Source organism: Thermomyces dupontii, assembly GCF_041956625.1.
Source record: "Thermomyces dupontii strain NRRL 2155 unplaced genomic scaffold VTN31scaffold_7, whole genome shotgun sequence".
NCBI classification, from domain to species: Eukaryota; Fungi; Ascomycota; class Eurotiomycetes; order Eurotiales; family Trichocomaceae; genus Thermomyces; species Thermomyces dupontii.
Genome location: NW_027192313.1, coordinates 688071 through 710069, shown reverse-complemented (window position 1 = coordinate 710069; position 21999 = coordinate 688071). Strand labels below are relative to the sequence as shown.

At 56.4% G+C, this 21999-nt stretch overlaps 7 protein-coding genes across 7 annotated transcripts; 3 read left to right on the top strand and 4 right to left on the bottom strand.

The window, feature by feature from the left end:
* Positions 1–110: 110 nt before the first annotated feature.
* Positions 111–1674, top strand: VTN31DRAFT_6588 (uncharacterized protein; the record flags this gene model as incomplete). Its single annotated transcript, XM_069407214.1, has 7 exons — positions 111–205; positions 266–332; positions 389–459; positions 507–687; positions 738–932; positions 989–1487; positions 1547–1674. The coding sequence occupies 7 exons, from the start codon at positions 111–113 to the stop codon at positions 1672–1674; spliced, it is 1236 nt and encodes a 411-aa protein (XP_069258763.1).
* Positions 1675–2959: 1285 nt separating this feature from the next.
* On the bottom strand, positions 2960–5350 carry VTN31DRAFT_6587 (uncharacterized protein; the record flags this gene model as incomplete). Its single annotated transcript, XM_069407213.1, has 1 exon — positions 2960–5350. The coding sequence occupies one exon, from the start codon at positions 5348–5350 to the stop codon at positions 2960–2962; it is 2391 nt and encodes a 796-aa protein (XP_069258762.1).
* Positions 5351–6192: 842 nt separating this feature from the next.
* Positions 6193–7781, bottom strand: VTN31DRAFT_6586 (uncharacterized protein; the record flags this gene model as incomplete). Its single annotated transcript, XM_069407212.1, has 5 exons — positions 6193–6416; positions 6467–7279; positions 7350–7454; positions 7530–7613; positions 7760–7781. 5 exons carry the CDS (start codon positions 7779–7781, stop codon positions 6193–6195), a joined length of 1248 nt encoding a protein of 415 aa, XP_069258761.1.
* A 309-nt stretch (positions 7782–8090) lies between these two features.
* Positions 8091–9098, top strand: VTN31DRAFT_6585 (uncharacterized protein; the record flags this gene model as incomplete). The annotated part of the gene is made up of 1 exon (XM_069407211.1): positions 8091–9098. One exon carries the CDS (start codon positions 8091–8093, stop codon positions 9096–9098), a length of 1008 nt encoding a protein of 335 aa, XP_069258760.1.
* Positions 9099–9968: 870 nt separating this feature from the next.
* On the top strand, positions 9969–12379 carry VTN31DRAFT_6584 (uncharacterized protein; the record flags this gene model as incomplete). The annotated part of the gene is made up of 2 exons (XM_069407210.1): positions 9969–11984; positions 12053–12379. 2 exons carry the CDS (start codon positions 9969–9971, stop codon positions 12377–12379), a joined length of 2343 nt encoding a protein of 780 aa, XP_069258759.1.
* Positions 12380–12678: 299 nt separating this feature from the next.
* On the bottom strand, positions 12679–14013 carry VTN31DRAFT_6583 (uncharacterized protein; the record flags this gene model as incomplete). Its single annotated transcript, XM_069407209.1, has 1 exon — positions 12679–14013. The coding sequence occupies one exon, from the start codon at positions 14011–14013 to the stop codon at positions 12679–12681; it is 1335 nt and encodes a 444-aa protein (XP_069258758.1).
* A 1966-nt stretch (positions 14014–15979) lies between these two features.
* Positions 15980–20592, bottom strand: VTN31DRAFT_6582 (uncharacterized protein; the record flags this gene model as incomplete). Its single annotated transcript, XM_069407208.1, has 3 exons — positions 15980–18454; positions 18509–20161; positions 20230–20592. The coding sequence occupies 3 exons, from the start codon at positions 20590–20592 to the stop codon at positions 15980–15982; spliced, it is 4491 nt and encodes a 1496-aa protein (XP_069258757.1).
* Positions 20593–21999: the final 1407 nt, after the last annotated feature.

Sequence of the window (21999 nt, the reverse complement as noted above, 5' to 3'; positions counted from 1 at the left end):
TCGGATCACGTTGACATTGGAGCGCCCGGCAGTGATCGATCGACGCGGTACAAGCAGTACCGTGGTGTGCTGGAGGAGGAGGCTGCTTCAGAATTAAGCTCATGGACAGGATGAAGGGGTACTACGCGACGCTTGGGCTGTGCCTCGCTGCCGCGATTCATGCTCAGTCCGTCATCCCGAGCGTTAGTTTTGGCTACGGCAACCAGTGAGTCCCTATTGGAGCAGCTCCCTGACGGAACCATGGAATTGACGAGGATACTGCCAGGTATTCGTACCTGAGAGACGGACTGCCAGGATGGACAGTCAAGGGTGAAGGCCACGAACCGCAATTGGTCAGTACTTTCTCGGTAGATCTGGGTTAGCATGGAGAGGAGCTGACGACGAGCAGTTGTCGGACAAGATCATTCTGACCCCGCCGTATCCCGGGCAAACACGAGGCTCAATATGGGCAGATAATGCGTACGTCGCCCCGGGAGAGGAAAGTTCGCACGCTTACAACTGGCCAGTCTCACCGTGTCGGAATGGACGGCGGAGTTCCAGTTCAGAGCCAACGGCCCCGAGCGACATAGCGGAAACCTGCAATTGTGGTATGTGCAGGATGGAGCCAGAAGTGTAGGATCGTCGAGCATCTACACGGTGGGCAAGTTCGACGGGTTTGTGCTCACGATCGACACGCACGGGGGAACTGTGAGACGCCGTACCCGATATGGTCCATAGTGTGTACTGATCAAATCCAGAGCGGAAGCGTCCGGGGCTTTTTGAACGACGGCACAACAGCGTATAACCAACACCCAAATGTGGACAGCCTCACATTCGGGCACTGCGAGTATCCCTACCGCAACCTGGGCCGCCCATCGGTCATTACCATCAGGCAATCCCGCGCTGGATTCGAGGTCTTGGTTGATAACCGGCAATGCTTCCAGACGAACAAGGTGAGTAGCCAGCCAGCACCTGTGTTTGAGTCAAAGTTCTGAACATGCCGCCCCAGGTTGCACTCCCCGCGGGCTACGCGTTCGGCATCACTGCCGCAACGCCCGAGAACCCGGACTCCTTTGAAATATTCAAGTTCGTCGTGGGATCGGCGGGACCGTCGCAACAGCCGCCACAATTTCAGCAGCAACAACAACCGCAACAGCAACGCCCGCTCGGTGGCGGCTATCAAGAGACACAGCTCGCAGACCTACATAACCGGCTGCAGGCGCTGACCCGCATCGTGACGAATCTCGCATCGAAGACCAACGAGCAGGCCACGCAGGGCGAGAACCGGCATCAGTCGCTCCTCGCCGCCATCTCACAGGCCCGACCTGCCGACAGTGACGCTCTTCGGATGATTAATGACCGGCTAGTTCGTATCGAGAACACGCTTGCTGCGCTGCAGCGCGACGCGGAGAGCAAAGACTACCGCAGCCAGTTTGCGCAGCTACATAGAGCTATTGAGAGCTCGCATGTCAGCCTGACCGAGGCTCTGCAGACATCCATCTTCAACAGTACATCTTGCCCCCCTTACACATCCTTCTCTCTCCGGCTAACATGTACACTTATCCAGTGATTAATGCCGCAACGCCGCGTATGGGTCTGTTCATCACGCTGCTGGTTCTCTTCCAGCTCATTCTCGCCGCGGCGTATATCATCTACAAGCGAAGGAAGAACAACATTCCAAAGAAGTTCCTCTAATCCACATCCCGCCATGTCTGCCTAGGTGGAGACGAGAGATGATTGTTCATGATGTATTTGATGCTGTACAGTGTACATTATTCTTCCATGTTGGGGAACATTGGTTTAATTGTCTATTTGTGCAGCGTTCGGCGCAGTGATATATATAAAATGTAAAATAGAGAAACGGATCAATCCGGTGCACAAACTGGCCTGTGGAAGAACAAGAGCTTTTCATGACCACTATGATGAAGTCTGGCAGGGACCTTGATAACACTTTCTGCTCCGTAAGAGGCTCTCTCTTATCTTGGTCAAGCCGCTTCCCTAACCCCTCAACGGATTGGGCGCAGGGTCTGGCTCTCATGGATCATCTGTCTTGAAGCTTAACAACCACCACTGGCACCCCGCAAGGTGCCTTGAACCTTGATGCCTGATGCGGGGACGATTCCTAATGATTCTTGGGAAAATAGGTCATGTTCTGTATGTATTCCCATCCTGTCGACTCTTAGACCAGTCCGGGTTCCCACGCAATTATATATTTAACCGAATCAACCGAACAATGCATGAGCACCGGACCTTACATTTGTTAGTCAGACCGCTTTGTTAACCTCAATTCCTTTAATATGATGGAAAGACCGCCGAGTTAACCATCAGGTTTACATGTCTACCAGCTTCAGTATCAGAATGGTCATGGTGGGTTGGATTTTGACAGGATCAACCAGTCGCTGAATCTCCATCTCCAAAGGATGGGATAGTATCACGAAGAAATTCATGGGATGGGAAATGTATATCGAGGGCGAAGCGTTTCGGTTCGACCCTCCAACTCGTACGCTTGGGAGCTGTAGCTCATCTCGCAAAGAATCAATCAGTCGATTAAACACCAGCTAACTACCTGTCGACCACTGTAGTAACTTGCAGTTCCCAGTAACAATACCCCCGTCAATGAGTCAAGTACTGTACCCTTCACTCCGAACAAGTAATTGAACACAAGTCAATCAAAGCCAAACGCCAACGCCGTTCCCATGGAAGTACATAATGATGATCTGTCTGACTATGGACTCCGAAACGCCTGTGAAACGAGAAGGAGCAGAGAAGATTACTCAGAGCATGAGCCGCCTCGTTTCTGTTCGGAAGCAAGAAAGAGGAAAAGTGTATAGACAATGCAAAACCCTCCAGTACGTACGTCGTACAGGTAATCGTGACAATGTTGTGGATGGTGAGCCTGGTGGATGATGGGTGGGCAGTGCAAGGCAGGGCCGAGTGACGGCACAAGTAGGTGTGTTGTGGAAGGGATCGAGCAGAAGGATTATCGCGACGCCGCGGTCAGCGCATTGATTCGCTGATCAACCAGCTCCCGCAGCGCACGAAGCGACTCCAACTCCGTCGCCGCGCAGGGCGCACCCTCCTGCGACGACGCGAGCAGGGCATCGATCAGCAGGCTCGTCCGATCCGCAGAGAGGTTCGGCACGTCCCGATTTTGCGTGGCAAACGACACAAGATTGGCGATAGCCTCTCGGTCGGCGTCGGATCGCGAGTTGACAATCGCCGTGACCGGGTCCGACGGTGGCGGCGGCGGCTTGGGAGCGCTACGGTAGTACTCCGTCGCGGCCGCCGTCAGCTCATCCATGCGCTTCTGCGCGTATTCACGGTATTGAGCTACCGCTTTTTCCCGGATCTCGCGCTCGAGGTTTTCCCGCTTAACGCGGTTTATAAAGTCGAGCTGCAGACCGCGCTCGGACACCCGATACACAACGCCAAGCGATTCCTGCTCCTCGAGGCGGATGGCCTCTTCGTCGCTCGGGAGCACGTCGACATCGATCACACGCGGATGGCGCGGCCGCCGGATCTTCGTCCGGCCTGCGTACTCGCCGTCATCGTCAAAGTTGACCGTGAACAGCTCGTGGTCGACGTGGTTCGGGCACATCCAGTTGTGGTACAATCGGTCACTGCCCGACTTTTGAGTCGGCGCGTTCGCCAAAGGCGGATCGCAGCAGTCCAGGTGCCAGTAGCAGGGGCAATAATCGCATTGGATGATTGGTCGAGTGCCGTTTGACGTCTGTCCGCACCGGACGCACACGATGAGCTTGCCCTTATTGTCGTATAGCCGGGTCATGAATTGCTCGTCCGCTCGCCCGCTCTTGTTGCCTCGCCCATGCGGCCCATGGCGTAGAGTCGCCGCGTACTCTTGGTACACTCCGTCGGGTCCTGTCCGTACGCCCTGGAAATGATGCCGGATGTCTTCCGGCAGCTGAAAGTCGCGCGCGGGCGTCTTTTTCAAGGACCGGACGAGCGTGCCGAACGAGTTACGCGTTGAGCACGACGGACAGAACCACTTCCCTTCCGGTGGGTTGGCGGGATCCAAAGGCGGATCCAGACACGAGAAGTGGAACGAATTGACGCACCCATCGCAGCACAACAACGAACCGCTGCGATTGCATTGCCGGCAGAAATCGTTGTTCTCGAGCTCCTCGACATGCGAAGGCGGATCCAGGTCGGACAGCTCGGATGAGTCGCTGTCATCGATGAGCGGCGGCGGCTGCGGCGGCGGAGTCCGATGTAAAGATGTCCGCAACTGGCTTTCCCGAAAGACTTGCGGGAAGTCTTTGCTCTGCTGCTGGAGGCGAGTGCGTTTGCTGGCCGGTTGATCATCCTCTTTGGAAGGTCTCGTCCCCGGTTCTGGCGATGCCGCCGACTCAGACTCGCGGCCTCGTTCTGCCGTCCGCGTGGTAGTGCCGTTCACCCGCCCCGTTGTCGTCATCTTGGGCGACTCCAGCGACTGGGCTGATGACAGCGAGCTGATGCTGGTTGTTGACTGAGTGCGTGTCATCGGCTCGGACTCGGTCGGTGGCGCGGGAGGGGAAATGTTTTTGTAGGCATCGCGCAGCACCGCCTTGAAAGCAGCAAGGTGCTCCGGGCGCGGCGTTTTGTTGATGACACCATCGAGGACCGCCAGCGAGAATGGATCAGTCGCGCTTTGAATCCAGAGACGGCGCAGGCCCTCGGCGACGGCGCGATTCTGAGAATCGCCGGCCTGCTGCAGGGCAGACTCGATGACAGACCTGATTCTAGCCACGTCATACTTGGTCGAGGTGAGTGGGGGAAGGGAGTCCAAGTCGGGAAGAGTGTCATCTGTAAGAGATTTCGACTCCGAAGGATCTTCTTTGGCCGCCTGCTTCGCTGTTTTGCTCTTGGTGAGCGAAGAACGCGACGTGGGCTTGGGAGGCACGGTCAAGCCGGCCCGGCGCAGATCCGCGGCTGTCGGCATGGCACCCAAGGGGCGCATGGTAGACAGCATGGGATTTTTATCATTCGAGACGCCCGCCCACGGAGTGTCACAATAACTAGGCTCGCTCGGCCGCAAAGGCGGCTCAATCCAAGTGTCCGTGTCGAAGGAGGAAGAAGCAGAAGAATTGCCGTTGGATTCCGCTTGGCGGCGTTGGCTTTGTGAAGGCATCTTCGAGTCTGAGGACGCCCGCGGACCGTTCTCGGGCCATGACTCGGCTTCCGCGGACTCCTCGCGCGAGTTGTCGCCGACTTCGACGCCGATGCGCGAGTTGCGGCCTGTCCGACGCTGCTTGCGCGGTCTGGTTGAGTCGCCAAAGGAGGGCGACGCGGCGGCGGACGCGGAAACCACAGGGGTAGAAGGCCGAGAATTATTCGAGGTCGCTCGAGACGACGAGCGAAGGTTCGGGGTCATGGTGCTGGATCCTCGTTGTGTCTCGAGGCTGAGAAATTTGGGTGATTATGGCGAGGGCCAGAATGGCGCGGGAGATAGGAGGTCTGGAGCAGGGCTGATTAGCAACGCGCTTGAGAAAAGAAACACAGAGAAAATTACCTGGCCTATGCACGGGAATTGAGACCCGGGAAAATTTTTTTTTAATTGTAGATTTCTGCAGGCAGATCTCACCGGGTTTGCCCGCGCGCGCAAAGCGGGTTTGGGGAGAAGAAAGAGGTGAGAGAGAGAGGAAATGCAGGGCTTTTTTTCTCCGGCGCCGCAGCCAAGTCACGCCCTGAACCGAAAGACCGCCACGCAGGAGACCCACGAGTCAGAAGCTGGGATGAGAGATATTTGAGGGCTTCTACAGAAGATGTCGAGGGCGAAATTATAATTTTTTTTGTGGTGAGAAATTGTGAACAGGGATGAGATAGGAAGTTGTCGGATGACCGAAATCAGTAGCAAGAACTTGATAGATGTCAGAAAGGGGATAGAGAAGATAGAAAAGATGAGTAAAGGAGGAATGGAAGAGTACGAAGAAGAGAAATGAATGGAGAGATTCACGACTCTTCAGTCACTGAGGCCTCGAACAGCGTTTCACTACATCCAGGCTACAGCATGGACAGCCTCCTCAAACAGCTCTGAGCAGAATCCCGCCTTGATTGCTGGCTACACATGGTATTTACCAACTCCAAACGGCCGTCATAGCTCGACGTAGCATTGTGCTCGCCCGGACCCGGTCCGGAGCGCCCAACCCAGCTCGCTCGACGAAGCTGTCCAAAGACAGGATGCGTCTGAAGTCTTTGCAACAGACAAGCGACTACTTATTCCTCGTCGCTGTCGTTGTTGCCATTCTCTCCCTCCGTAGCCTTCTTCGCCGGCTTCTTCTTCTTCTTCTTGTTCTTGCCCTTGGAGCCCGTGGACCGCGCCAGCGGCTGCTCCAGGATTTTGAGGATCTCTTCGTCCTCGATCTTCTTGTCCGTCTTGAACTTCGACAGATCCGGCGTGGGACCCGCGGCCAGCCGGGTGATACCATTCTTCGTGATGGCTGTCCTCCGTCAGAGCGGCTTACTACACTAGACCTTGGGGATCACTTACCAATCGTCGTCAGCACACGAGAGACTGGCTGGTTGTCCGCGTCCCCAGATGGCTCGTACTGCCGCACAACGCCGCCACGTACGCACTCCACAATTCCGACCTTGCCGGCCTTCTCATCATCGAGTTGGCGCAGGCTGAAGGCGAAAGTACCGAACTTCTTCTGAATCTCCGACAGCGTCTGCCGGGAGCTGGGCCGCTTCAGGATGTAAGTGGTCGTCGTCCGGCGGTGCAGCGTCGGTCGAAGAGGCAGGGTCTTGACCTTCCCCGAGCCCAAGCTGAGCCCAACCTCGACACCCCAGACTTCACCCACCTCGGGCGTGCCCTCGCCTTTGACGCCGCCGCTGGGTGACAAGATGATCTTCTTGTTGCCCTCGATTTCATTGTGCTCGAACAGCCAGCTGGTCGTGTTCTCGACCACGCTGACGTCGTACGCCTTGGCCACCTTCTCGATCAGGCTCGAGATCTGGGCCTGGGTCGGCGGCTTCTCGGCCGCAGCCTTCTGCTTCTCCTCTTCGGAGCCGCTGGCCAGCAGCCCCGGCGGAATCATGAGTCTCAGAAGCAGCTCATTGGCATAGTACGTCGCGTGAATGAGATCCGCCACGCGGCCTTCCACAACTTGGTCCGTCGCATCCTTGCTCGGCACAACGATCGTGTCGCCAACAATGGTGCCAAGGCCGTCGATCTGAGCGCCGAGTTGAATCTTGATAACCTCACCGGCCTTGATGGTTGTCTCCGCTTCTTCCTTGTCCGACACCAGCGGGGTGTACGGAGTCACATGGGAGCTGGGAGAGACCGTCGTGGGGTGCGAAATGCCTACCACGGGCGTCAGCCGCTTCTCGTCGACCCTCTCAAAAAAAAAAAAAAAACACGATCGGTTACGCACCCTTGGGAACTTTCTTGCCCTTGTAGACCTTGGCAAGCTCTTCCTCGAGCAGCTGGTCACCCTTCTGGCAGAGTTCAAGAATCTTGGCTCCCTCGACGCACCATCCTGCCGCGGGCTCGTGTTAGTCCATGCGAGTGTCCATCGCAGTCGGCGCAGCTGAACACGGGGGTGGAAGTGTACCTGTGACCGCTTCCAGCACCTTGTGCGAGATCTGGGCCGCGGTTTTGTATTTGGTCAAAGTATCGGGATTGTTCAGGGTGTAATCTAAGAAGATGGCACGTTAGTTTGATTACAAACGTCTTTCTCCAACAATTCGCCCCCAGTCTCTTCGCAGTCACAGCTTGGTGCTCTCCAACCACCAAGTTTCTTTGCTCGTTCGAGCAGAATGGACAAACAAGCCAGCCACTTACCAACCTCGGCGGACTCGGACATGGTGACGAGCAACTAGAGAGTCCAGACACCGAGTAGAAACCACAATGGAAACAAAGCTAGCAATCGAAGCCCAAACCAGGCGTCTTTTGAGGGTGTGTGAACGTAGGATGAAGCTTCAGCGGGGGATCGTCAATCGTCGCGTTGTGTGTGCGGCCAACGCAGTGGGGCAGCGCCAACAGGAACTACGCGGACAACGTCATGATCCTTGTCTGGAATTCCATCCATTCCGATCTTCACAATGCGTTTTCCTGTTCGAAACCGTAATACCTGCGCTTTGATCCGCTCAAGCTGCCCTCGACGCCCACCACGATGGGGATTTGGTGGCGTGGCTTTGCTGCGCTGTGCCTGTTTTTCGTCCTGACTCTCGCGCGAACCCCGCCCATGATGTCGTTGACCAAGGATGACGCCAGGGAGGAGCCGCTGTCCGTTCGCGTCCTGACCCATAATATCCGCTATGCGGCCACCGACCGCTTCGAAGGCGAGGAGCCATGGGAGGTCCGCCGGCAATACGTGGTGAACCAACTCAACTTCCACACCCGACACCCCGCCGAGTCGTTTATCTGCCTGCAGGAAGTGTTACATGGGCAACTGGTCGACGTCTTGGCCGGGCTGAACGACGCGTCTGTCCCGGAGGACCAGCACTGGAGCTACATCGGCGTCGGCCGCGATGATGGGAAGCAGGCGGGAGAGTACTCGCCCATCTTCTACCGTCCAGCGGTCTGGACGTTGCTGCACTGGGAAACCATCTGGTTGTCGAAGACCCCTGATCGCCCGTCCAAGGGCTGGGATGCCGCCAACATCCGCATCCTCACGGTCGGCGTGTTCCAACATCGGGTGTCAGGCCGCACCGTCCTCGCGCTGAACACGCATTTCGACCACGTCGGCGTAACGGCTCGCCAGGAATCGGCACGCTTGGTCCTCAAAAAGATCGATGAGTACCGCAACGGTCAAAATGGAACGGCGATCTCAGGGGTGTTCTTCGCCGGCGATCTTAACAGTCCCCAGGATGATGGCGCCTACCAAGAGCTCACCGACAGCGATGCGTCGCTACGAGACACTCACAGCCTGGTGGACGCCCCCAAGCGCTACGGCAACGAACTGACCTACACCGGATTCGGATCCAAGGCGACTCCGTCCCGGATCGATTACATATTCCTGGGTCCTTGGACAGGGAACGCACCGACGCGACTGCCGTGGACTGTGCAGAGTTACGCTGTCCTGCCGAACAAGTTCGACGACGGAGTCTCCATCTCGGACCACCGCGCGGTCGTTGTAGATGCCGTGCTAGGCGACAATCTGGCCGGCAAGGATGCCTAGGGCTAGGGCAAAACTCTCCACGTGACGCATATGTTAGTCAGCAAGAAGCAATAAATCACGTGATATCCCGATTGAGTCAAGTGCGCACTGTCCTGTATTGATACGGTATGAGACGGCAAGCAGAGCTGTAAGATTGGCGCCGATCGGGCGTGAGTAGAGCCGAAGGAGAGCGTAAGAAGGGATTGGATGTAGCTCCGAACGAGTCCAGCGTTCAGAGGGCCTGAAGGAGCGAGCAGCGCGCCCTGGAGAGCCCGTCCACGGCGCTCTCTGTGACTGAACGAGGCCGGGAAGCGGTCAGGTCTAGTGCCCGACTGCCAGCCGGCGCTCTCCCTGTCTTTTCTCTCCTCCAGCAACCAGCAACTGTCAGCGAAACCATCGCGTCGTCGATCGAGAGGAACAGGAATCAGCAGTAGATCGCGCGCATTATTCGACACGGTTGATATTCCTCATTTTCCGCCGTGAGTGAAGTGTGACGGGGTGTCCAGCGCTCGGCAACAACTGCTCGCGCCACGGTCGAGACTGAAGAGACTGCCAGCATAAACAGACCCCAGTCCCTCGTTTTCATCTGGCTCGATTCAATCGCGATTACGTGTCTCGCGCCGACTGCGTCGGCCTTAATGGTGATTTAAGTGAGTATAGCTGTCCGTGTTTGTGTCTCCCGCCCAGGTCGCCACCGCGATTATCTACACAAACCGCGACGGTGACCTTTGCGATGGCCGCCGATCCAGGATGCGCGCAGGTTGAGGATTGCTGGCTGACCGTGACAAAGCCCTGTGTTGTAGTCCCCTAATGATGCAAGTCGCCTCTCGCCTCTGTATCCTTTCCTGAGCGATCCGCCCCAATCGCTCCTCTCCGTTACAAGACTGCACCATGCCGTCTCCGGACGCTTCAGATAATGTCGCGCCGCCCGCGAACCCAGAAATCCCGCCGGGAGATTCTCAGTCAATCACCGCGCAACCCGCGACGGCATCCATGGGTGCGGAGGAGGGTCGTGGCGGTGAAGGGCCCTTAGCGCCGGCCGAAGCAGAGATAAAACATTCGCCGCCATCGGGCTCGGTGTCGGAATCGAAACAGAATGCCATAACTGCGCAAGCCGGTACGGGATTGTCGTCCACTGCGCCTCCTGTCAACGGCGCCAATGGAACGATCCCCGGCCGAAAGCGCTCCCGGTCTGGCTCGGTCATTCGCTCGCCGCCACCGGAGGAAACTCAGGCCCGCGTTCGAGAGACGCCGCAGGATAAGATCCAACTCGAGCAATATGTATACCGCGAGTTCCAACACAATGCTCTCGAGGCCTCCCGCAGGTTTGACAGCAACGACATCTTTCACCAGAAGCGGGCCGAGCGCGATTACTGGCTCGCACTGCGGCGTGAAACGCAGATGAACCCGGCGGCCTTGTACGGGGTAGGCTACCAGGGCTTTGGTAATGCGCGGACGGACCTGAAGAACCAGCAGCCGCAGCTGATATACCCGACGAACCGCCGGCGGCCAGGTGGGCGACGGACGCGCGAGCTGCGTATCTCACGCAAAGACATGAAGATTCAGAATGAGCTCAAAGAGGACCTCGTTCCGATTCGAATAGACTGCGACTGGGACAAAGTCAAGATCCGAGACACGTTTACGTGGAACCTGCACGACCGCGTGACATCGCCGGATCTCTTCGCGGAGAAGCTGGTGGAGGATCTCGGTCTGATCCCGGAGACATGCATGCCGCTCGTTAAACAGATCTCGCACAGTATCCAAGAACAATTGACCGACTACTATCCGCACGTGTACATGGAGGAGGATCCGCTGGACCCGCATCTGCCGTACGACGCATACAAGAATGACGAGATGCGCATCCTAATCAAGCTCAACATCACGATCGGCCAACACACGCTGGTTGACCAGTTCGAGTGGGATCTCAACAATCCGTACAACTCGCCGGAGGAGTTCGCCATCCAAATGACGCAGGATCTTTCACTCTCTGGCGAGTTCACCACAGCCATCGCGCATTCGATTCGCGAGCAGGCGCAGCTATTCACGCGGTCGCTGTACATCACGGCTCATCCGTTCGACGGGCGGCCCGTGGAGGACCCGGACCTCAAATCGGCCTTCCTGCCATCTCCGATGCCGTCCGCGTTCCGACCGTACCAAGCGGCCAAGGAATTCACGCCGTACCTATACGAGCTCAACGAGGCGGAGCTGGAGCGCACCGAGGTGTCCATCTCGCGCGAGCAGCGGCGACAGAAGCGGTCCGTCAACCGCCGCGGCGGGCCGGCGCTGCCCGACCTGAAGGATCGGCAGCGAACGATCCGGACGATGATCGTATCGTCGGTGATCCCGAACTCGGCGTCGTCGATTGAGGAGGCGCATCTGTTCAAGCGGTCAGGAACGGGACGCGGTCGACGGGCGGCCGCAGGCGGCCGAGACGGCGTCGACGACTCGGATCTGTCGGACAGCGACGATTCGTCGGCCAGCTCCCCGGCAATCGGCGTGCATCTTCAGCAAGGGACAGCTCGGACGCGAGGAATGCGGGGGGCGGCCTCGGCGGCGCAGGCGGCGATGCGGTCGAACCTGGCGCAGTCGGCGACGCCGGAGCCCAGCCACGAGACGCGGGGCCGAAGGCGCGACTATCGGGAGGAGAGCTCGGAGGAGCCGGACAAGCTGCTGGTTCGTCTGCGTATCAATCAGGCGCGATTCCGGCAATTTCTGCAGGAGATGCAGTCTCGGAAGCAGAACGTGCAAGGGACGGTGGCGACGACGACAGCACCGACAGCTGCATCGGCGACTCCGACCCCTGCCGGTGGTGTGGGCAGGCCCGCGAACGTGTCAAAGAGCCCAGCACCTGCACAACAGATTGGCGCGGTGGAAGCACCGCATCCGCCACAAGCTGGACAACAAGGCGTAAGTTACTTCTAACATTAGAAACAACGGCCAGCAATAGATTTAACCTTTACGACGAAAAACAACAGCCTCCACCGCCGCAATGGCTGCTTCAGGGTCTCGCGCGGCTACGTCAACAGTATCCCAACGACTCATTCGAGGGCATTATGCGGTACACGGCTGTGGATCCGACGACGAATACACCGGTCACCAACGCGAACGCAACGCAGCCGGGCCAGAAGCTCAAGTACCAGTATCTGCCACGAATCCGGTGCTTGGATTGTCCCGGCAAGCTGTACACACCAGGGCCGGGGATGACGGTGGACAATTTCGAGGTGCATTTGCGGAATCGTCAACATAAGGAGCGGGTGGAGGAAAGATTACGGAATGCAGCAGCAAGTAGTGGTGGGAGGTAGTTGTCATTTATTATCTTCTCTCTTCGTTCTTACTGTGTTCTTTTTTTGACTGTATTCTCTGAATGGGTTGCTTTGATTGACTGATATCCGTCGTCTTCTCCGTGTTGGAGTAAAATACAGTGCAGTACATATGCTCACCATGATAATGATACAGACTCAAGCATAAGACTTCGGAAGACTCGGAAGTACAGAAAAACCATTTGATCTCAATGCCCGGAGAAATCCGCAAAAACAAAGCACATATCGGATCATCAAAACACCCAGAACTCCAGCAAGAATAACAGAACGGAACAGACGATTCAATTTGCAACTCCACACTGATCGCAACACACCGGAGGCACCTCTGGCAACGTCGCCCCGCAGCACCAGCAAGTCGGAAAGGTCAGTAGTCTCGAGATGCTGTCGTCCGAATCAGAGTCGCCGTTGTTGGTCCTGGAGGTATTGTGAACGGGACCATTACCCAGGCCACCATCAACCGCTTCACCATTTTCATTGTTCTCCTGACCCTCGTGACCCGCGTTGCTACGGACACCGTTGGCATATGTCGTACTTGTCGCAGAAGATCCGTTCAGGTGGCCGTTGGTATTGGTCGTTGGAGCAACTCCATTCACCCGAGAACGCACAGGAGCAACATTCCAGGTGCCACGATCATTAACAGCGTCGGCAGCAGAGGCAGTGGCGGCGACGGTTGCCGCGGCAGAGCTAGGACCAGGCCGAGAAGGGAAATGGAAACCGTTCACGAGAGGGGGAGGCCTCGGCGGGCTATAAATACTTCTTCCTCCTCTTCCTTCTCCTTCTTCCTCCCTTCCCAGGAGTTGGAGGCCACCACCGTTGAGGACGGGCTGGTGCTCCCTCCTCCCCCTCCCAAGGCCCGCCCGGGTGATGGCCGGCGGCGCTGAGGCCATGGGCACATCACCGTGGTTGTTTCTTTCTTCTTGTGCTCGCTGGACATTCTGTGCGTCGACGGTTGTCACGCCATTGGCGTTGCCGTTGTTATTTTCCTGCACGTTCTCGCTCTCTGCGGCCCGTGCGATCGTGGCGCGGACCTGTCTGCGATTGTCCTGCACACTCCCTCTGCCGTTGTTGCCGTCCTCTCGATTCGGAGATTGCGACGAGGATGCAGACAACGCGGAAGAGGAGCGAGACGACGAGGAGGAGAAGTTGAAGAAGGAGAGACCAGGGTTCTCGATGTAGGACCTGGTCGGCATCCGCCGGGTGTGATGATCATCGCCGTTGACAATTGTGGTCGTTTCCGTGGTCGGCCTGGTCTCTGGCTCTGCTCGCTGCGGCTGTGTACTGTTGCCGTTCACTCCGTTCATCCCGTTCACATGCTGTTGCTGCTGCTGGGTGTCCCGCTGCCAGTGATCCAGCTGTATGGCGTTTGTGTCTTGCCAATTCGCAGGCAATGCCAGCTCTGGCGCGGTGAAGTCCTGTCTGTCCCACGCCTCGTCTGCTGCCGGCTGGTCCTGGCGTTGCTGTTCTGGGAGGCCACCTCCTTGGCCACCCCCGAGGATCGAGTTGACCGTGTCATTGCCGCCGGTGCCGGCCCAAGCAGCGAAGAAAGCCTCGTCCAACTCCTGCCGTTCCTGTTCGTTGTCACCAGCGGAGGCAGTAAGCTGTGCCCAAGTTCTCATCAAAGATTCCAGCCGCTGTTGTCGTGGATGATCGGTAGCTGTGACTGGATTGACCTCGGCTATTTCGTTTGTGCTGGACGAGTCCACAGCCCAGAACGAAGATTGTTCTACCTGCTGTACTCCGTGCTGTGTGTGTTCCTACATTGTCATTCACACTTGACTCACCCAAAGTACCGAACAACCTCACCTGTTCTTGCTGCGGCTGGTACTGATGAGTGGCGGAGGCTCCGACATCCGCGTTCTGTTGACTTTGACCACCAAGGGGCTCGACACTGGTGTTGATGGTGACCGATTCGTTCCAAGCTGTCAACTGACTCTCATTGCTCGGAAAAACGAAGAGCTCTTGACCTGTAGCAAGTGAATGAGGGTTGGGAACATCAATGCTGGAGAGATTCCAATTGTTCAACAAACACATACCTTCGTGCTGCAACGGTTGACCTGTTTGGGTGTTCACAATGTCGAACCCCCACGCCAGCAACGCATCGTTATTGAGTTGAGCCAAAAAATTCCGCTGTTGCTCCTCAACATCAAGTGGATTGGCAGTCGGCAAAGCCGCTCCAATGTTGCCTACCTGTACTAGCTGCTGTCCCTCAACCTGCTGTTCTTGATTGACATTGACGCTGGTGGGCTCGGCCAACGAAGTGGACGGAGCCACACCCACGACCTGTCGCTGTTGCTGTTCTGGCTGGGGCAGCTGAGCTTGCTGTTGCTGCGGTTGTTGTTGTCGCCGAGTCCGCCGCCGCCGCCGCACCTGCCGCTGCTCGGTTTCCTGCTGGACGCCAGAGGACGCAGCAGCCCAGCGCTGCTGATACCACTCGAACATCCAAGCGGTTGCTTCGGCCAGAGAGGCGCTGCTCTGCGAGGAGGGAGCCGCTTCGCCTCCGCCTCTGTCGCTGCGGTTGTTGTTGTTGCCATTCCGACCTTCATTCTGGTGGCTCATGCCCGTGCCCCCGTTTCCGGCAGGCTGGGTGGAAGACCCGAACGATTGCTCGCCGGGGTTGAAGGTCGGAGTGTAGTCTTGCTCTCCACACATTCTGGCCCGGGAGCAAGAAGAAAAGGGGAGAGAAATGAGGAATGAGAGTGAAGGGTACTGACAACTTGCTTTCTTGTCCTGACAGATTTTGACTTGATGATGATGATGATGGATGAACGACTTGAACGTCTTGAGCAAAGGGAAGGATTTCTGAAGAAGAATGAAACGAGAAGGAGTCTGCATGTGTGTATATGTGTGTGTGTGAGAAAAAATTCTTCTCATGGTCGTGTCACGCTCAGTCACTCTTGTCGTCGCCGCGGCGATGGAGAGAGAGGTTCTGTTTTTTTTGAGCGCATTGTTGTGACTTTGTGCCTGCTGATTGTTCATCTTGCCGTCCATTGATCTCCGCTCCTCCTCCTCGGCGTGCCTGTTGTGTATGTTAGGTCTGCAGTTCTAGTTTTGATCGCCTGTTGATGTTTTCGTCAGGTCTCGTAAGGGTCCCCTGTTTTGACTCGTAGAATCTCCATTCTGGCCCAGTGAGATCGAGTTTGGTTCATGCGATGCATCCTGTTTCATTCATGAGTTACACTTGTTCACTTTCGCGCATAGGCTCCATTTTCAGGGTGTGGAAATATCTTTGGCATCATTTTGTTCACTTGGTACTTTAGTCGCAAACCAAGTCTCGTTAGGGCTTGCTAGTCTTCTTGGGGAGGCGGGGGGGGGGGGGGGGTTGTTAGTCACGAAGCTCCCTGTGAGCCTGTAGTGAGTGAGGATGAAGTTATCATTAGAGATGATGAATCAAATCAGCAGGGATTGATAGATCATCAACATGAACAAAAGTCATCATCATTTCATCTAATGCTAACACATGGGTATTAAAACTTGAAAAATGAACAAGGAACAGGCATAAATGGACACAAAAGTAAAGCATGCCAAGTAGTGGTGATGTATGCCTCATCATGCCCTAAACTTTTTTTTCCTTTCTCCGTAGGCTCAACGCCGACGAGTCGACCGTCGGACTGGCAGCGTCCTACTTTTTGACGGCTGCTGCTTCGTCCGGGACCCGGTGGCTTTTTTGCCAGTGGTCTCTCCGTCGGAGTCGTGAGCCTCGCCATCGCCGTTTACCTTCTCGTCACTGCCGCTCTCACTGTTGCGCTCAATCTCATTCTCATTTTCGTTCTCATTCTCGTCCTCGTTTTCGCTCTCTGCGGCGTCATCTTCCTCTTCGCCGTCGTCCTCGTTCTCTTCGTCCTCTTCTGCGGACTCCATCTCCAGATCATCATCCTCCTCGGTGTCTTGGTCTGCATAGTTGATCGCCTTGCCCGCACTCCGTCCACTCCGCCGCCGTTCAGTCGTCGAAATTGCCTCATCTCCAGCGTCCGACGCCCATCCGTCCTCGTCCCTCAGTTTCTTCTTCGGCTTCGTGGTCCCTGACGACCGTCGCCGTGGTGGCCGTGGCTGCGACGACTCATTCTTCCGCGCTTTCTTCGCCGTCGTCGCCGTCCCGCTGCCGTTCACGTCGCCTTGCTGTTCGCTCTTGCGCTTCTTGCTCGGTTGTGCAGCATGATGCGAGGTCTTTTTTGGCCGCATCCACGACCGCACGACGCCCTCAAGCGTATCGTCGATGTCACCCGGCAGATAGTTCTTGTCTGCCGCCTCCTGTGCCTCCTCGTGGCTGGTCATCGCGGCAAAGAGTGAGCTGGGTAGTCGCATCTTGCCCGGGTAGGTTTGCAGGATATTGGCGCCGCCATTGGGCCCACCGATCCGGTGCTGCTGCGTGTAGGCGTCCGCGAAGAGCCGTATCGTTGCCTGTGCAAGATCCGATAGCGTGTGTAGGCGGGTGGTCATCTCCTCTGTTCGGGCGATGCCGTCCCGGGCCTGTTTCACCCGCTGAGCGACATGGAAAATCAGCGACATGTTGTTTTCGTTGGCAACGGCCGACAGGTAGAACAAAATGTATCGCGCAAAGTCGGCTAGCTCTGCTATCCGGTTCTGCACATCTTCGCTCTCAGGCGGGTAATCCGGATGGTATGCAAGGAGCGAGAGAAGTCGCGCAAACATCGACTCCATCACTGTCTGCTGCTCCTTGGACTTCCCATTCACCTGCATCTGGCGCGATACCAGTGTTGCCCGGGACCGCAGCCATGTCATGGTGCTTTCCCGCAGACTGACGCTTGGCTCGAATGCCAGTAGACACGGGATGGCGTACCACCGTACGGTGAGGTGGGACTTCTGCGACAGCTTCTTCCGCAGCGCGGCGATGAATCCCGTTCGCACCGCTTGTAGGCGGTCTTGAGCAACCAGCGCCAGCTGGTTGAAGGCCCGCGGCGACAGGAGCTGCTCGCAGGTTGGTCGCGATGCGCACAATTTGATCAGCATTCTCGCCGCATACAGACGCAGCCGCGGCTTTTGTGTCGCAGGTGTATCTTTATCCTTCGAGATCTCCCCTTCGCCCGCAATGAGCTTGTTCAAGGTCTCGTATACCGGGTTCGCCATGTCGCGGAACTCGTCATCTTCAATTCCTTCCTTGCCTCGTAGTCGGTTTACAATAATCTTGAGCGCCCACTCCTTGGCCAAGGTCTCATCGTCAACGGCTTCCGACCACTTATACCCGGATTCTTCTTCAGCCATCGACCGATTCTTGAGCAAGACCTGGTCGACCGCAATGGACACGATTCCGTTGCTTTCCCCATCTGCCGCATTGGGCGCGAGGAGGCACAGCTGCGCAATCGTCGCCAATCTCGTAAGGAAATGATCCGAGCCATACTCCCATTCCTTGATGCACTTCTGGATGAGGTCCCTGGCGTACATATCTTTTTTGTCGGCAACGGCCATGATGATGGAGACCGCGTGTTTCGCCGCACGCGGCGAAAAGCTGTATAGCGCATAGTTGGTCAGTGCCTGCAAGAACCGTCTCTCCTTGGGCAGCTTCTCGGGCAGCTTCTTGGCGAAACCAGAGCAGGCTTTGAGGATCTCCTCCGCGTTATCCTCCTCCGACGAGTCCGGCGCGGGCGCCTGCGCTTCCAGATCCTTGCACATCTCCTGCACCTGGGCTTCGAGGACCTCTGGGTTGCGCGAAGACACTTCCTTAAGCATCTCGTGCGCCGCGTTAGCCAGACCCTTTTCGTCCGTCCGAGAAAAGTCCATGATGGCTGGGATGTGGCTGCGATTGAAGACGAGAGAGCTTGCTCGATACAGAAACGGAGTGAGAGTATCCAGCAAGGACGGCGTGCTGCTGCTCTGGATTCTCCTGGCAAGCTCCTTGATAGCCTTTGTAACCGTCCGATAATCGCTAGCCGCAGCCATGGCGAAGCGAATTAGCTGGTAGTTCCTCCGATCATGGGCTTTCGCAAACTTCCACAAATCGGCCGACACGCGAGAGGAGTCGGGAAGGGATTTGGAAAGGGTGTCAATGACACGAGTCAGCTGCGATTTAATCCGGTCCTCGTCCTTTTCCATGACGCCGCCCTGCAAGTAAAAATGGTCAACTTGTGGTCAAAATCCAACAGGGACACAACATACATTGTAGTCCTCGCAGGTTTGTAAGAAAATGGTAAAGACATCTCTTAGGTTGAGCTGCCGAGCCTGGAACGCGAAAAACACCTTCTTTGCCTTATCGTCCAGGCCCTTTAGCAGCGTCAAAATCCGCTGCACGCGGATTCTGTCCGCCGCTCCTTCATCCTTGTTACCTTCCAAAGACGCTCGCGGCCGTTGTGACTGGCTTGACGCGGTCTTGGAGATCTTCGACTTGATCGGCGGGTAGTTTAGCGGCAGCAGATACTCGAACTGCACCCGGTCGATCAGCGCTTGAATCTCCGGGTCGTTCGTGTAGTATGCATCGTAGATCCTAGAAGGCGCATCCTTGAGTAGGCCAACGACCACGTCATTGTTCTCCTCGATCTCCCCAGCGGCCACGGCCCATATTCTAGCAAACACCTTCATGGCATGCTCCCGAACCTGTGGCTTACGGTCCTTGACACGTTCGGCAAGAATTGACAGTACGGACTCGGATGACGACAAACCACCGGTCACGCCCAGTTTGTGAACAATGTCCGTGAAGCCCATGGAGCTAATCGCATCCACGGCTGCAACCCGGACTTTCTCGTCCGCATCTCGAAGCATGATCCCTAGGCTCTTGACCAGGTTTTGCTCGTCCGCCTCGCTCAAGCCCGAACCTCCGGCGGACGTGACCAGAATACGTCCGATTGCGGTAACCCAAGCAGAACGTACAACGGGTGACTTGTCCTGGCGACGGGTCAAGAAGCTCTCGTACGCAGACGAATGAACCTGCGCAAACGGCTTGGGAGCCAATGGCGCCTGCAGGGCATTCGGCTGTGGCACCTTCTGAGGGTACTCGGACAAAGTAACAGGCGGGTATGCTGCCGGGTCCATGGGCGGTGGAGGAGGCGGCCCTTGAACACCAATGCCTGCAACCAGATCACCGATGGTCTCAGTCGCCAGCAGACGAAGAGATACAGAATCGGCGGATAGCTCTGCCTCCAACTGCGGGATCACATTTTGCAGCACATCGGGACAGGCGCGCCACAGCTCACGGATCAATCGATGCGCTTTCCCAAGCTCCTTGATATCCTCCGCATCGTCGTCGGACTCATCAAGGCCTCTTTGCTTGGAGGACTCCATTGACGGCGCCGACGCGTCAATGATGACGTTGTTGAAGTATTGGCTGATGTGGCTGATCATCTTCTCAGGGCAAGCGTGGCAGAGGGCTTTGGCCATTTCATACGCCGCCGGATATTCCTTGAGAAGGAGCGTATCCTGCTTTGGATCTACTGTCGTCTCCTTCTTGCCCTTTTTGCTCGGCTGTTCGAACACCCGCGGATCGACGCGCAAGAACTGCGCGACAATGATATCCACCAGATCCGGTGCTAATGTGGGTGACTCATCGATAACGGTAACCAGCAAGCGGGTCATGTCGTACTCTACGTTCCTCGCAATGGGCTCGCCGGTGGATGTCTTGGCGGACAGGGACACGATATCGAAACACCATTGGAAAAGGGACGCGATCAGGGCATCGGGCGCGTCCAGGTCGGTAAGCAGGACGATACTCTTGACGTCTGCTAGTGAATTCAACACGTAAAAGTGCTGCGTATTGAACGCATCCGACGGGTTTCCGAGAGCGGGAATGATGGATGTCACAATGCAGGTGAAAATATCCTGAATGCGCAAGTCTGTTAGTCGAGAATGTGTCCACAGGAAGCATCAACATCGGAGACTTGCCGCACCTTCAACTGATTCGACGTGAACGGCGCATCCGGCGCGCAAAGACGCAAGATATCCACGATGCAGCAAGCCGCCCATGCTCGAACACCGTTGACGCGATGCCCTAGGAGTTGTCCACTGGCTAGCTCCTGAGAAATCTTCCGGAGCGAACTCTTATCAACCTCATCCTGCTCCATTCTCGACAGCTCCTGCGCCAAGCTCTGAAGGCGATCGAGCAAATTGGCAACGGGAATCGCAGATTTGCCTGGGCGCCATGACAGAGGCTCATTAAAGCGCAGTTTCTTGAGCCCGCCTCGTTGATGCTCCTCCTCCTGTTCGACGACCTCGGCGGCCGAGGCCCGTGATTGTCGGGTGCGCGCAGGCATTGTGGTCTCAGATCAATGAACAAAACGAGGGAAGGGACGAGCAGCTGACTGTAAATCGGCCACACATCACACGGGGCAAACCGCTCAGGGATCCAGCACTGAGAGCGTCGAGAGATTCGGCGATGGACAAATAGCAGACCGCAACAATTAAAAGAAAGAAGAAATATCCTGTGAGTCCCGAATAGGGGCGAAACCTTTGAATTTTTGATCCGAGATCAAAAATTAAAGAGACTGGAGAACTTGAACCTGGTGGACGCGTCGTGAAGCGTCCCACCCGGCGACGGTTTCGCGCGGATTGGTACCGCGACCTTGTTTCCCTTTCTGTCCAGCTATAACTGCAAGAATAAAAGCTGGCGTGTCGCAGAGTAACCCCTTGTCTGACTCTGGTCGGGGATTCGTGGTCGCAATCTCGAGTGCGTCGCAGTCTTGATCCCACCACTGTCTGGGACGCGCCTGTTGTTCCCGCGCGGGTCACGTGATCTCCACGCGCGTGTTCTACATAACGTTCCGAGGCAGGAACATGCTTGGATATCTGGCAAAGCATATATAACGGAATACAAAGAGCATTTCAATTAATTCAATATTGCCTTCCGTGTCTCTCAGCTGGACGTCAATGCGATGATTCTTCCCCGGTTCTCCCATTGCAATTCGCTGATGCCCAGAGAGGAAAGGCGGCCATGTGGGGTCCACCAGAGCCCTTATCAGCTTATCTACACGTGACTTGCTTAGAAGCCCTCATTGGGAGACTGAGAGGAGAGACTAAGACGGGATGAAATGTAGAATGAAATGTATTCTCTATGCTGAATTAGACGCTGTAGCCTTTTGGACGCCCTCTAATTGTTCAGTCACATCATCACCATGCCGGATTTTTTTAGAGAGATTGACCAGCCCGACACCCTGCACCAGAGCAAGCACATCCTCACCACTACCATCCTTCCGAGGCTCGTTCTGTCCCGGCACGTAGCCATTGTTGATGACGACCTCCTCGTCTGGCGACTCCTTCCATTCAGGAACCTCGGTCGGACCCTCGATCCCCTCCGGGGGAAGAGCCCAATTCGGTACTTTGCTGCGATACTTCCAGTTGCCGTCGGTGTCTGAGTACGCAATCGCATGCAAGAAGATGCCCAGCTCATGGGGCGCGGGGTCGGTGTACAAGGGTGTGTTGCAGACCTCGCACTTCTCGCCGGATAGTCGTTCCCCTTTCCGCTTGTGATAGTCTTCCACGGCGGCCTCGTGCTCGCGGGACATGATTTCCTCGATGACGCTGGGATCGGTGCCTGGTGGCACATTTGGGACTGTAGTCAGATGCGTGCGATACGTGCTAGTCTCCTCTGGAGTCAAGGTCACTTCGGTCCGACCCATCTTGGAGAGACGCTCCATGATCTCTTTGTCCTTGTCAGCACTTGT